The 15,479-nt window shown below is 41.7% G+C and overlaps 1 protein-coding gene across 1 annotated transcript; it reads left to right on the top strand.

Moving 5' to 3' along the window:
- The first annotated feature begins 10,187 nt into the window (after window positions 1-10,187).
- On the top strand, window positions 10,188-11,303 carry LOC5566895 (general odorant-binding protein 45-like). Its single transcript, XM_001651259.2, has 2 exons — window positions 10,188-11,023; window positions 11,161-11,303. Exons 1-2 carry the CDS (start codon window positions 10,240-10,242, stop codon window positions 11,301-11,303), a joined length of 927 nt encoding a protein of 308 aa, XP_001651309.2. The 5' UTR covers window positions 10,188-10,239.
- Window positions 11,304-15,479: the final 4,176 nt, after the last annotated feature.

The raw sequence follows: 15,479 nt of genomic DNA on the forward strand, positions 1-15,479 counted from the left end.
AAAAAGTAGATGGAGTACCTTGTACCTTTTAATTCCGCCCCTAAAAGCTTATCTATGATAGAAACGCGTATTTCGACTACCACTTGCAGTCTTCTTCAGTGTCAGTTACTCGTATCCACTGTGGATACGCATAATTTATCCGCGCTTCCAAATTTCGACTCGTGATAAATTCAGCATCGGTGATCGAGAAGCGAACCCGTTAGGAACGAAATACCAGAGGCCCCCTGGGTGATTTGTGAAATCGCTCAAGATTTCAAGAGTGAGCAACGTTTCCAGATTTCGACTTAAGCCCGGTGATCCCCTACCCGTTGTTGTTGTGCGCCATCCTCGTCACGAAACATTCAGCTGGTTCGTCGTATAAGCAAATAACTTGCTCAAATTTATACATTTGCGTTGAGGATTCCCCGTTAGGCCATGGCTATCAACTGATAACATCCCGCAGTGCTATTCATCTGTGACAGCATCGAAGCAAAGAAAGCTATCGACCCTTTTCAGGGCCATCAAATGTGTGGAAAACAGTTAAAAGAGTAATATTTCCAAACTTATTACATCTTATATTCTTCAATCAATCTCACAGCTGCGTAAACAATTTCATTTTTCATGAATAATTGATGACACGACAATTTGAGACTGTATTCGCGGACGCTGCTGCAGTGCCGTCGGGGTGAGTGCTCAACATTTCACAACTATTGTAAAATAGAGTGGCATTTTCAACAGCTTCTTGGAATTGCCATATTTTATGAGAACACTTCGATTACGAAAATGATCACATGTAACAAAATTGCCACATATTTAGAATGCTTTTGAAAAGAAATTCTCATTGAACAATTTTCATAATTTTGGCACCTATAGATCAGAAAGTTACATTCATGATAAAGAAAACTAATAAGGGTCATTAGCTAACTACTGAATGATAAGAAAATGCCAACCCATCCAACTATTCATGTTCGACCAATTTCTCACGCATTATCATTTTCCGAAATTTTCAAGTATTTCTGAGCCCTGCCCCGCTAGCCAACAACGGGCAAACGAGTGCGCCGAAGCGAGCAAGAAACGAAGATGCAAACCCGGCAGCTTCCAACAGCAGGTTGCTGTCAAGCAACCAGTTTACCTCCTTGCCATTGGACCAAGTCCCCTCGAAGGCGAAGAGTTTGCCCCCCTGTTCGCGTTGACGACGGACATCTCGGCATTGTGGTCGGAACTAGTGGCCCTCAACATCAAGCCGCTGTTCATGCTGTGCCGCAATGACTACAAGAAGGCCGGCAAACTACAGAAGGCAAAGGGGCTGGAGTTCTATACCCACGATGCCCCCGGTAGCAAGCCGTTGAAGGTGTTAATTCGAGGGCTTCCAGAATACACCCCGGAGGCTACCATCGAGGAGATGGTGTTGGCCGGACTGAAGCCGACGAACGTGTTCCCCATCCGGCGAGTGCTAGGAGGAAGGCATCGAGACAGCCTCAACCGCAGTGTGGCAACTGCCTCGTGTTCGGTCATGTGACGAGGAACTGCCACATGAAACCTCGATGTGGCAAATGTGCCGGCGCGCATGCAAAAACGACATGCCAACCAATGGAGGAGGACATCGAACCGAAGTGTGCCAACTACGAGGGCAGCAGCCGTAATTGCCCCAAATGAGCGAAGTTCCTAGCGATCCGCCAGCAAGCATCCGCCAGGAAGCAGGGACGACAGCGCTGACTGAGGAGCACTTTCCAACTCCTCGCTACCAGGTGCCCAATCTGCCACCGCATCCACCAATCCCAACAGTCGGCTCCCTCCGTTCAGCATCGCTTTGCGGCCGCCGCCGCTGCTCCACCGGTGCAGAGAGCGCCCCCTCCTGGATAGGGGAATCCTGGACCCAGTGCTCCCGACACTCCTACCTCCAACGACGGCTCCCTGTACACACTCGAGCAAATGTTGGAATACATCAGGAACTTGTACCAACAGCTGCGCGCCTGCCGTTCCAAGTCGAAACAGATCGATGCCGACAACTCGGTGGTATTAGCTTTCCTCTCCTAATATGGCCCGTGAGGCCATCACCAGGATCGCAAACTGGAACGCTTGTTCCCTCCGGAAAAAAAGTCATCGAGTCCGTTGACTTTCTCGAAGAGAAAAGCATCGACATCGCCATCATCACGGAGACCCACCTTAAGCCTAAGCTGAGCATCACCATTCCCAACCATCGACTTGTGCGGCTAGATCGGACCGGCTCTGAAGGAAGGGGAGTCGCCATCGCTTTGCGCCACAACATGATCTGCCGCCTGCTGCCGAGCCTGTAGCTCAAACTCATTGATGTCGTAAGAGTAGAAGTGCAAACTTCTGACGGCCCGATCACCATCATCGCTGCATACTACCCAACGCAAGCGAACCTCAACGACGAGTCGGCAACGGCACTACGGCAGGACATAATCAAGCTTACTCGGCGAAGCGGGTGGTACGTCCTTGCTGGCGACCTCAACGCGAAGGACGAAGCCTGGGGAAACCCCCGAAGAAACCGAAACGGAGTCATCCTGTAGCAAGGCTCGGAGGAAGGTAACTTCAACATCTTGGGCTCGGATACTCCCACCCGATTGAGCAGATCCGGAACCAATATCATCATCGACCTGTTCATCACCAACATAGTAAGCATCTCCCAACCGGTCGTCTACCAGGAACTCAGCTCGGACCACTATCCAGTGGTGGCGGAAGTTGGGTCTTCGGTCAACCGGCATCTCACGGCTCGGCGCAACTATCATTGTGTCAACTGGGACCAGTTCCGGCAGTGTCTCGACACCCACGTCGACTACGAGGTGCGACCCGAGTCAACTGATGACGTCGATCGGCAGCTGCAAGCCATCGAAGAGGCGATCTCCCAGGCCAGAGAACGACACGTGTCGGCAATACATACCAATCGATAAGCTAATTAAAGATTTGAACAGACTTCGCAACACCATTCGCAGGCAGTACCAGCGAACTGAGCTGCCTGCCCTTAAATCCGATGTCAATCGGATGAACGAAATTATCAAGGCCAGAATGATGGACCTCAGAAACCAAAATTTTTCAAATAAGATCCGCGCTCTCCCAGATTGTGATCGCTTGATAACGCCTGCTGAGAAGGCAGCCAAAATAGGTCGACATTTCGTCAGCTCACACAATATCATCAGTCCGCATCAAGCTTCCGTTAAAGAGCATGCAAACATCCACCATCAGATTCCCAACGACTTCTCGGAGGAGTTGAAGATCACAGCTGACGAACTCTGGACATATCCAAAAACATGAAGGCCCCAGGTTACGATAACATCATGAACATGGAACTCAAGCACTTGAATGTCGAGTTCTGACACCCGGTTCAATAAAGCGAAGGTCGATCGATGCGCCTGAGGCTACTTGTTTAACAGGACTTGTCCACGAAATTGGCACCTTTCGGGCAATTCCATCGCGGATAATGTGGAGAACGTCATATTCAGCGATTTAACATCTGGGTGACAGACAGAGAGGGTCAGTTTGTGGCCTGTGCTAGCCAATAATAGTGCAGCTACTTTTTCTTGAATAAGGTACCGTGGGGTAAGTGGATACAGCAAAATCAATAGTCAACTTCATTGTTGTAGGGTGCCAATGTATGGGAAAAATTTTGCCATCGAATTTCAAAAAAAGGTAGTGCTCAAAAGTTTTGTCTCCTCGAAAAAAGTCCCCATGCAAAATTTGAGCTCAATCGGACTTCATTAAGTGGACCCCCAAAGCGGTCAAAGTTTGGCTTTTTTGACCCATGAAAAATCTCCCAAGGGGGGTACATGAAATTTCCGAAATCGAAAATTTATTTTTGATGCCAGATGTCTTAGAAATGCATGAAACGTCAAGATCTGGTGTTATCTGGAAATTTTTTTTTTTTGAAAAAATCGAACTTTTGGGACTTAAAAAATTTTTGAGTTGGGGGAGTGAATTGAATTTGAAATGAACGATTTGAGTTCAATTGCTGAGAAATTCAAGGAAATAGTACTGAAACGTATCTTATGTCATTGTTGGCCACTGAAAGCATATTTCATTAGGGTGGTTCATTTACTTTCCATTAGGGTGGTCCTTTTTGTTGAAAAATTAAAAAAAAAAGAATTTTAATTGAATATTGAAGACAACAGTATTGGAACATCTCTCACATTATCGTAAGCCATTTTCTACATTTAATATGTGGTATTTTATTAGGGTGGTTCACTTTTTTTCCATAAGGGTGGGCCTTTCTGTCGAAAAATCATAATTTGAATGGGATATTAAAAACAGAGTAAAGTGGGGCAAAAGTTCGAGTAGGGCAAGAGTTTCTTTTCAAGATTTCTAGCTCAATTCAAAACAAAACTTATAAATGTCATGGTGGTTCGAATGCTATTCAAGTAAGAGACTTTCACACCAAATATCATAAAAATTGATTGAGATTTTGAAAAGTTATGGCTATTTGTTGTTTTTCGACGTGAATATTGTAATTTTTAGGGGCCCAGATAGCCGTAGCGGTAAACGCGCAGCTATTCAGCAAGACCAAGCTGAGGGTCGTGGGTTCGAATCCCACCGGTCGAGGATCTTTTCGGGTTGGAAATTTTCTCGACTTCCCAGGGCATAGAGTATCTTCGTACCTGCCACACGATATACGCATGCAAAAATGGTCATTGGCACAGTAAGCTCTCAGTTAATAACTGTGGAAGTGCTCATAAGAACACTAAGCTGAGAAGCAGGCTCTGTCCCAGTGAGGACGTAATGCCAGAAAGAAGAAGAAGAAGATTGTAATTTTTAATCAAACTTTCATTGCATGGAACCAATTGAAGATAAAATCTTTTTCAATATTTTATGTAAGGGCGTTTCCAGGCCTATCATAAGGATGCTTTGAGGTGTATTAGTTTTTGCATAAATGCTTGGAAACAATTTCAGGCCCATAGTGGGGCAAAAGTTCGAATCAGAGGGGCAAAAGTTCGACCCATGTATAAACTCACGGAAAAATGTGCAAATTGCCTAAAATCCACATATTATCTTCAAATTTAGCAACATTTGTCCGATCGTGCGAAAAATGTCACCAAAATTTTACATTTCCATTTAGTTTTGCGAAAAACTGCTATTTTTGAGTACACTACAATAAACCCTGTTTTGAGCAATTTTTTGATGAACATTAAGTGTGCATTTTTCGTCAAACTTAAGTTTACGGCTGGTGTAAAGTATGCCTGTCGTAAAAGTATCGATATTTTGTGTTTTAGTCAGCGAACTTTTGCCCCACACCGGTGAGATTTTTCATGGGTCAAAAAAGCCAAACTTTGACCGCTTTGGGGGTCCACTTAATGAAGTCCGATTGAGCTCAAATTTTGCATGGGGACTTTTTTCGAGGAGATAAAACTTTTGAGCACTACCTTTTTTTGAAATTCGAAAAATCGATTTTCATTGGCACCCTAAATGTACAGCTAACGTCAATAATGTTAATCAAACTTTTTTCTGTGGATGAGAAGTGAGGGACTAATATACTTCAAATCACCACATATTTTGATTTTTTTTATTGTTATATAATGAGTAGGGTGTAGAACCACTTGGGCACTTCCATGATTCACTTTGGCATGAGGCGAATTGACTGAAACTTTGCACTGAAAAGCGCATAAGTACGACGCATATTGTGGCCAAATATGAGTTCTACAGCTTTCAAAAAATCAGTGGGGGTTGTGTACAAGACACGACCGCATGACGTTAACTACGCCAAGTGATTTTCTGCATTTGAATTTAAGTCGATTGTCATAGTTGCAGCCTTCCTTTAGTTCAAACTAAATATCGTAACGGTCGCAACATTATATATTTCCAATTGACACCCAGTATATTGCCGTAAGACGTAGTTAACGTCAAAATTTAAAAACTTTCATTACGTGGGGAAAGAAGGGGAACCAAAGCTGGCAAATTTTGCGTTACGTAATATTTGAATCATTCCTTAACAATAGAAAATATATTGCATCCCAACGGCACAGCAGCAGCGTCCTCGGAAACATCCTCAAATTGCCGTATCGTCAATTATTCGTAATAAATCAATTATTGTATGCTGCTATGAGATGAATTAAGAAATTATAGCAAGTATGTGGTTAACACATTAGGGAATATTACACAATTAACTCTTTAAAACACATCTGTTGGCTCTGGAAAGGACCGATTGAATTGTTGAATTTGCGTAACACGGACACACTTTGACGGCGCACTGGTTGCAATCCTCCTCGCCCGATGAGATTTGCGGTGCGGATGACGATGTGCGCTTCAACAAGCGGCTTTGGTCGATTTGCTTCAGCCATCTCGTACAAACAGCTTGCCTCTGGTAGCGAGGAGTTGAGCAGGTTTGGAGGAGCTCTTACCAGCTCGAAAGCGAAAACAGAATGAAACCGAATTCAACGAAGAAGGGATGCTTTATACCCTTAGAATAGCAGGTGATGCTCCTCCTTTCAAATTCTTCGTTTTCTTATCTGGGAAATAGGCTATATGAAACTGATGTCTGGGTAAGGGATGTACAATTATGCTGTTATTACATCCCGACGGCACTGCAGCAGCGTCCTCGGAAACACCCTCAAATTGCCGTATTGTCAATTATTCGTAATAAATCAATAATTGTATGCTGCTATGAGATGAATTAAAAAAATTGTAGCAAGTATGTGGTAAACACATTAGGGAATATTACACAATTAACTCTTTAAAACACATTTGTTGGCTCTGGAATGGGTCGATTGAATTGTAGAATTTGCGAAACACGGGCACATTTCGGCGGCTTTGGTCGATTTTCTTCAGCCATCTCGAACAAATTAAGGAATATTACACAATCAACTCTTTAAAACCCATTTGTTGGCTCTGAAAAGGGCCGATTGAATTGTTGAATTTGCGTAACACGGACACATTTTGACGGCGCACTGGTTGCAATCCTACTCGCCCGATGAGATTTGCGGTGCGGATGACGATGTGCGCTTCAACAAGCGGCTTTTGTCGATTTTCTTCAGCCATCTCGTACAAACTTGCCACCGCTTGGTGATCGGACACACTTTGACGGCGCACTGGTTGCAATCCTCCTCGCCCGATGAGATTTGCGGTGCGGATGACGATGTGCGCTATAACAAGCGGCTTTGGTCGATTTTCTTCAGCCATCTTGTACAAACAGCTTGCCTCTGGTAGCGAGGAGCTGAGCAGGTTTGAAGGAGCTCTTACCAGCTCGAAAGCGAAAACAGAATGAAACCGAATTCAACGAAGAAGGGATGCTTTATACCCTTAGAATAGCAGGTGATGCTCCTCCTTTCAAATTCTTCGTTTTCTTATCTGGGAAATAGGCTATATGAAACTGATGTCTGGGAAAGGGATGTACAAGATTAGCATTATGCTGTTATTGCATCCCGACGGCACTGCAGCAGCGTCCTCGGAAACATAATCAAATTGCCGTATCGTCAATTATTCGTAATAAATCAATTATCGTATGCTGCTATGAGATGAATTAAGAAATTATAGCAAGTATGTGGTAAACACATTAGGGAATATTACACAATTAACTCTTTAAAACACATTTGTTGGCTCTAAAAAGGGCCGATTGAATTGTTGAATTTGCGTAACACGGACACATTTTGACGGCACACTGGTTGCAATCCTACTCGCCCGATGAGATTTGCGGTGCGGATGACGATGTGCGCTTCAACAAGCGGCTTTAGTCGATTTTCTTCAGCCACCTCGTACAAACTTACCTTTGCGCCCCGATTCCTGCAGCGCCAATTCTGGAAGCGCGAGTCTATTGAGAAATCTTGTGCGATTTCACAATCCGGACGCTGGTGTTTTGCCAGTATGCCTCTGGTAGCGAAGCACTGGTAGAAATCCTTCTCGCCCGATGAGGTTTGCGGTGGCGATGACGATGGGCGCTTCAACAAGCGGCGGCGTGTTGTTGTTCCATTCGCGTTCCATTGAAAACTGAGCTGAGAATGCGAAAGGCACTCGAGACTTGCTCGCCGACCATGTTCACAGTCTGACGGCAAAAAGAAGAATGAGCGAAGAAGCAGGAATCGGTCTGCTTTTATAGTGCGAAGCGGAACGCAAAAGAAACGTGGAAAACTGCTTGCACGTGATTGGTTGCGTAAGAAAGGGGTCGACATTTTCCAAATTTTAAATAGTTTATTGTCGATATTCAATAGTTTTCTCCATTCGAGGAAATTGCTGTATACATTTCCGACCGATTGGTGGGAAAAATTTTAAAATCTATCGATAAATGACTGAGTTATTAGCGTTCAAAATCTTTCATAATTTCGTGACGGTCGCAAAATTTTAGATTTTCAATTGACACCCAGTATATTGCCGTAAGACGTAGTTAACGTCAAAAAAAAAATTGTAACTAGAGTAATTTGGAGAAAAATCATCCATTTAATACTCATAAATTGTACAGAAGTATTGTAGGATTATTCCTAACGATGTTTTTGAAAAACATTCAGAATTTAAAAATATTAGTTACATTTACTTTTGATTAACATACTGAAATCTTTTTATTCTATTTAATAATTTAGTTGTTCCATCTGTCTAGAACAATTAATATGGTCAAATAAGGTTCCTTAATATGCTTTCAATTGAAAAATTTGTATACTTTGCCTTTTTTGCAATTAAACAAAAGATATACCACAAAAAGTTTTGTTTGAATTTTGCAACATTCATTCTTTTATATTTTTTTTTATACCAGAAAGATTGATACACCTTTAAGGTGGATTAATTCAAATTTTCTATCTCCAATTTAACAAATTTAAGCTAGAAATGGACAAAGTTAAAGGAAAACAAAATTTGCGGATATTGAAACTTTTTTAATTTCTTGTAAGTAGTCTGCCAACAAATGATAATAATACTTGATCCACTTACCCCACCCCATGAAGAAGTAGGGGTAAGTGTACCATCTCCAATATATCTGTATTTATTTATAAAAATCACATATTTTTCATCGAAATTCATTAAATTAGAACTGAAATGCTCACCATGTGTTGAAAAAACTAATAGTATTCGATTTTAGACTGAGATACAATGGATTTTTGATTGGTAGAAAACAATTTTGAAGCTAATTGATTTTTGCTGCTAACAAGTTTGCTTGTGTTAGTCTATGTGTAGTACCAGTTTTGCAATAGTATTAGTGTGGACGTAAGAATATAACCTAAAACGAAGCCATGGTGCGAAAACATTCAACATATTCAAGTATTTATGCTTAACATGGACGAATGATCCTTTTACCCCACTGATACACTTCCCCCACTGTACCTTACTGTAGATCCAGGTAAGGATGACTTATGAAAGAATTTGATTTTGTATACCCTGTATCTACGGGTAAGACGGCCTAACCAAACGGAGAGTTGTATAAAGTATCAGAATACTTGTTCAATCAAAATCCCAAAATATAATATCCTTTCAAATTGTATAAATATAGCCCTTCACACCAGTTCAATTAGCTTTTATTTTGTTCGACTTCTTCTGTGAGTCTATGTTCTTCCCTCTTATATGATATATGATAGACAAGCAGGAAACTACCCTAAATGAGCCATTTTTGACGATTGTGCTACTTTTCCCCGAATGTCGTTTCCCCGAATGTTGGTTCCCCGAACGCCGGTTCCCCGAATGTCCCGTTTGCCCGAATGCCATTTCCCCGAATGACCCGTTTCCCCGAAAAGTGTAGCAGTTCAAATAAGTGCTATAATAGTTTTCAGTGGCAGGATGGTGAATTAGAGAGAATGGTAAGCAATCAAAAAAGGAGGTATTTAGTCATTCTCAACTATACACATGTTGCCACAAATGCTGAGGATGGAAAAAATCGTAAGAACCGCCAATCAAATAAAGAAGGGTGCATATCAGATGACCAGTGCATTCACCCCTTTGAAATGTATACAGTTATGTCAAATATGAGTGCCAAAAACTTTTCGGGGAAGTGGGCTATTCGGGGAAACGGGATATTCGGGGAACTAGCATTCGGGGAACTGGCGTTCGGGGAAACGACATTCGGGGAACCGACATTCGGGGAAAAGTAGCACAACCATTTTTGACACTGGTTGTTCTAAATTTAATCATTATTGCAGTTTTCGGTAGAATGTAACTGAACATTTTGTGATTACAAATTCAATACCATTCGTTGTACGTGCCCCGGATATCATTATGAATTGTTTCACTTCATAGCAAATGCAACCGTGGGATGCGACCTTCAGTAATAAACTAACAATTGGAGACTTCACAGTCGCTTCCTTGGTAAACCCACACCCGTAAATACAACCGACCAGCATGCTCCAATTCAGCATACAGCTGATCTTGTTGGCCACCGTAGCGGCAATCGATCGTCATAAGATCGTCTACAAGAGTCTGCAAGAAGCAACCATCGAGTGTAACCAGTATAACATCGAGGGAGGATGTCTGTCCCGTTGTGTAACTCAAATCACACGAGACTGGAGCGATGCGGTAGGAATGTCCCCAGTTTACAGCCGTTTCTTCCGACCGGATCAGAACGACCAGTGCAGTAGTAATCGCACCCAGCGATGCCTCGAGGGAAAAATTGGAACGATTCCTTCGCTTAAAACGTGCCTTCGTGCTCATGAATCTGTGCAGTGCTATATGGACCAGTACGGTGAAGTCAATCAGGTTGATCCTCAATTTATTCGGTTCACTAACTTGCAAGATGCGCAACTCGTATACGAATGTGCCGCCATGTTGGGATATTCGTCATTAGATCAAATCAACACACTATTGAGGGACTCAGAGTTCAAGTTACACGAAACACGCTGCGTCTTCCGCTGTTTCATGATCAGATCGGGATTGTACAGCGATTCGGAGGGACTCAACATGCCTCGGTACTATGTTTTGTGCGGTGGATACGAAGATGGCTTCTATCAACATGTGGCCCAGTGCTCAGCCAGATTACTTCAGGAAGTTCCGTGCGACGATAAATGTACGCTAGCGCAGCGAATGGCCACCAAATGTATCGGAATTGATTACGCAACCTCATCGGTAATGCAAAAACAAGGCGATTCATCTAATTACGTTGTGGCTGCACAAGGAAGCAAAGTATATAGTACGTATCGATCAATGTGCCAAGTTTCAAACTTATTTATTGCAAGCTTCAGATAGGGAAGTGTACGAATCAGAAACACTTGCGCTGATAAGATGGGTTCACATTTCTTATCGCACATTATGTTTTTTTCATTTCAGTGATTAATGACCAGAATGCTAATTCGGATGTCTCTTATGCGGTGGTTAACAGTGGCGGGTCGACAAACGTTCATAATACCGACTCCAACACCAACCTTCAGGGCAGCAGTATGTTCTTTCAAAGTACTTCTAGTAGAAAATAAATTGAGAGTGATATTTATTGCTATTTTTTCTTCTTATTTCTGGCGTTACGTTTCTCAGATTAGTGTTCTTATGAGCACCTTCGCAGTTATTAACTAATGCTTTCTTGCCTAATTACCATTTTTTGCATATGTATATCGTATTTTTTTTTTTAATTTAGAGTAGAGTACATAAAAGCTTCAAAAACCTGGCCTGTTATGTTTTGACACGGCGTGGGACTCACGTTATGCGTGCTTAACTACTAAATAACTTTACTAAATAAGCACAAAGATACTCTATGTTATGGGAAGTCGAGATTTTGTTTAGAAAAAAATCCTTATTCGGTAGGATCAAAACCCATGATCATTGACTTCTTCTTCTTTTTCTTATTTTTCTTGGCATTTCGTCCTCACTGGGACAGAGCCCGCTTCTCAGCTTAGTGTTCGATGAGCACTTCCACAGTTATTAACTGAGAGCTTTCTTTGACTCGAGTTGTCAATTCCGCATTCGTATATCGTGTAGTAGGTACGATGATACTCTACGCTCAGGGAAGTCAAGGAAATTTCCATTACGGAAAGATTCTTTACAGACCGGGAATCGAACCCAGACACCTTCAGCATGGCTTTGCTTTGTAGCCATGGGTTCTAACCACTCAGCTAAGGAAGGCCTCTGTTTTTAGTTGAAATCGGAAGTTGATTGAATTTAAAGTCCGACACCTCTGGTGTAAAGTGTCACACAGTTCGAACGAAACGTGTAAATTTCTGAGACATATAATGCACATAATTAGAGCGTGGCAAATCATGGATATTTAAATGTTATATCATGTAAACTTCAATTATATGTCATGTAATCCAGCAGGATCCTCTGCGATTACGTGACATATAACACATATTTACATGATTTCAGACTTAAATTTATATGACGTAATGTTTACATCGCATAAATGAAGTTTACATGACGTCTAATCTTCATTATTTTTAACTGTACATGAATACACAAACAAACAAACGAAACATTACAAAAATCCTGGATCGACAAGGAATCGAGGCCAGATACCTTCAGCATGGCTTTGCTTAAGGACTGTTCATTTAAGAAAGTGGACACGCATTTTTTTAAAGTGAACTGTTTATTTTCGAACAAATTCATGAGTTCTCTTGAAATACATGAAAATCAAAGTAATCTCTACCGAATTCACATAATTTTGAACATTTATTGAGCATTCCTGGATAATGTTCTGACTTTTCTCTTGATGCCTCCCATCGGATTCTGCACAACTTTCTTCGTAACTTTTCTTTGTGTTGCTTACCACATTTTTTTGAGAAAATCCATGGAACTTGCTTATCTTCCACCCTTCTTAAGATGTTGTCTGATTATTGCCCAATATTTCCAAATGGGGCGTAGTTATGGGCAATTCGGTAGAATCTGCCAAGTATCAACAAATTCGACTTTTTCCTTCTTGATCATCTCCAAAGTAGCTGAAGCATAGTGAGTCGATGCCAGGCCTGGCCAAAACAATGGAGGCTTAACAACTACCGAAAAGCTAAACATTACATATAATTTGCAATTGGATTAGATGGACAAATTGATGTGAAGATTTGCGAAAAAGTTACACGTCTTCTCAGTGAGAATCGAACTCGTGAAAGAAGACGTGTAGAAGACGTGTAACTTTTTCGCAAATCTTCACATCAATTTGTCCATCTAATCCAATTGCAAATTATATGTAATGTTTAGCTTTTCGGTAGTTGTTAAACTTCCACTCGGCTGGTTAGCCGTAAACCACGATTCATAATTAAAAACAAGTAAATGGAGGCTTGTTATACTTTCGGTAGATGGGCAGAAGACGTTTTCAAATGCATTCAGTTCTGTAATTTTCGCCGTTGATTGAACCCGTTGTGAAAAATGTATTACTTTTCACACCGCAGGAGCAAATTGCTTGCCATAAAAAAACTTTTTTCCCAAATTTTTCTGTTCGGATGTATTGCACGTCGTCATAAGCATCTGTTTTTGATAAAGTGTTGAAAAATTGGAATTTGGACACTTCGCGATTTAAGCCACATCTCGGAACGACAGCTTTTTTGAACACCATTTGTGCAGAATAAATCTGCGTGTCGCCATATTAAACCGACCTATCGCTTGGAATTTACAACTGTTTGATGTAAACTTTCTTCTGCTGTCAAAATAAACACTTGAGTACACACTGAAACAAAATTTGATTTTTTCCTTGGAATTTTCACACCAAAATGTTAACAATCAGGTGTCCACTTTCTTTAATGAACAGTCCTTAGCAGCCGCGGACTCTTACCACTTGGCAGAGGAAGGCCACATCAGCCATCAGGCAGATCATTACATTGGTCTTGCTGAAAGGGCCCCCTGGTAATTTGAGAATAGTGGTGGGTGTTGGCCAAATGACCACGAAAAGCCACGATTAGCAGGGATTAGATTTCAGGGAAATAGATAAAATCGTTGGAAGTGGCGTTCCTAATAATGTTAATGCACACTCCATGTGTTGCTTCTCCTTCACTTGGGATGGGGAACAGGTATTTCTCCCTTGTGCCCTGGCTCAAGAGCCTTGGTTTAAGCGCCTTTCCTCGCTCTCTAAAAAGAGATGAAACCCCTCCCGCTATGCAATAATTGTAGATAAGTACCGTGAATTCGAGTGAAATTGATCATCGTGTCACGCGATTTTGTTTCTTACCAATACACTTTGTCCAGCTAGCTTAAGACCACCTGATTTTTTTTCAGATCCAATAGGAAAACAGTTTATATTTATGACCCACCCTATGACACTTTGCTTGTATTTGTGGAAGCAGTCGAATGTACGAGTAGTGGTGGATGATGATGAAGGATCAGTGTTTATTCGTCCTTCGCATACTTTTGCGGTGTCCATTTAAGTTAAGACCACAAGTGTTTTACGTGTGTTTTGAAATTTTTAAGAAGAAAAAGTTCATTATGTCGAAGGGAAAAGCACTGACGGATAAGGAGAAAGGCAAAATAGAAGCATTTCACCGGGATAAAGTTGGAATCAGAGAAATTGCTCGTCGGATTGGCCGGTCACATCAAGTGGTCCTAACTTATCTGAAAAATCCTTCCGGATATGGCAAAAATCGGAAGAAACCTCGCAAATCGAAGCTTTCCGGACGAGAGAAACGTGGAATCGTTAGAACCGCTTCCAACTCCCAAAAATCGCTGAAGCAGATTAAGCAGGAGCTGAATTTGAACGTTTGCCGGGAGACTATTCGTCAAGTTTTGGTCCGAAGTCCGTACATAAAAAGGGCAAAAAGACAAAAGCTCCAAACCTTACTCCATCCCACATCGAGAGACGCTTGAACTTTGCAAAAGCCAACATGAATCGACAGTGGACCATGGTAAGTTGTGAAAAGGGCGTATTATTTTAAAGCAATTTTCAGCGTGATTAAGGAATGTTTATTAAAAAGTATGTTTTCTTTTTTGTTTACTTCCAGATGATCTTCAGTGATGAAAAGAAGTTCAATCTGGATGGTCCCGACGGATTTAATGGATACTGGAGAGATTTGCGGAAAAAAGAACACTATTTCACCACAAGAAATTTTGGTGGCGGTTCATGCATGGTTTGGGCAGGATTATGTGCATCTGGAAAGCTGGACCTTGCGTTCACGTCGTTCAAAATGAACAGCAAGGACTACATCCAGGTGCTAGAAACGCGTCTTCTACCATTCCTGCGCAGATTTCGACGCAAAAAGTTCACTTTTCAGCAGGACAATGCTGCTATCCACACAAGCAAGGAAACCAAACAGTGGATAAAGGACCACAAAATCGATCTGCTGGACTGGCCAGCGCGCTCCCCAGACCTAAATCCTGTGGAAAACCTCTGGGGAATCCTTGTACGCAGGATTTATGCTGAAGGTAAGCAGTACACCACTGTTGATGAGCTCAAATCAGCTATTTTGGAGGCATGGGGAAATATTGAGAAGACTGTACTGGAAAACTTGGTTAACAGTATGCCGAACCGAATGTTCCAGGTTATTAACAGGAATGGTAAGGCGACCGATTATTGACACATTAATTTCACTGTTTACATAGCTTTTACTGTGTAAAAGCGAACAATATATGAAATGGTCCTAAATAAAATGGACAGCAGAAATCAATAAAGTTGCTCTAAAAAATTAGATTTATTCATTAGTCGTAAGTTAATCATTACAAAATACTGTACAACTGAAGTA

Source organism: Aedes aegypti, chromosome 3 (genome assembly GCF_002204515.2).
Source record: "Aedes aegypti strain LVP_AGWG chromosome 3, AaegL5.0 Primary Assembly, whole genome shotgun sequence".
Taxonomy (NCBI): Eukaryota; Metazoa; Arthropoda; class Insecta; order Diptera; family Culicidae; genus Aedes; species Aedes aegypti.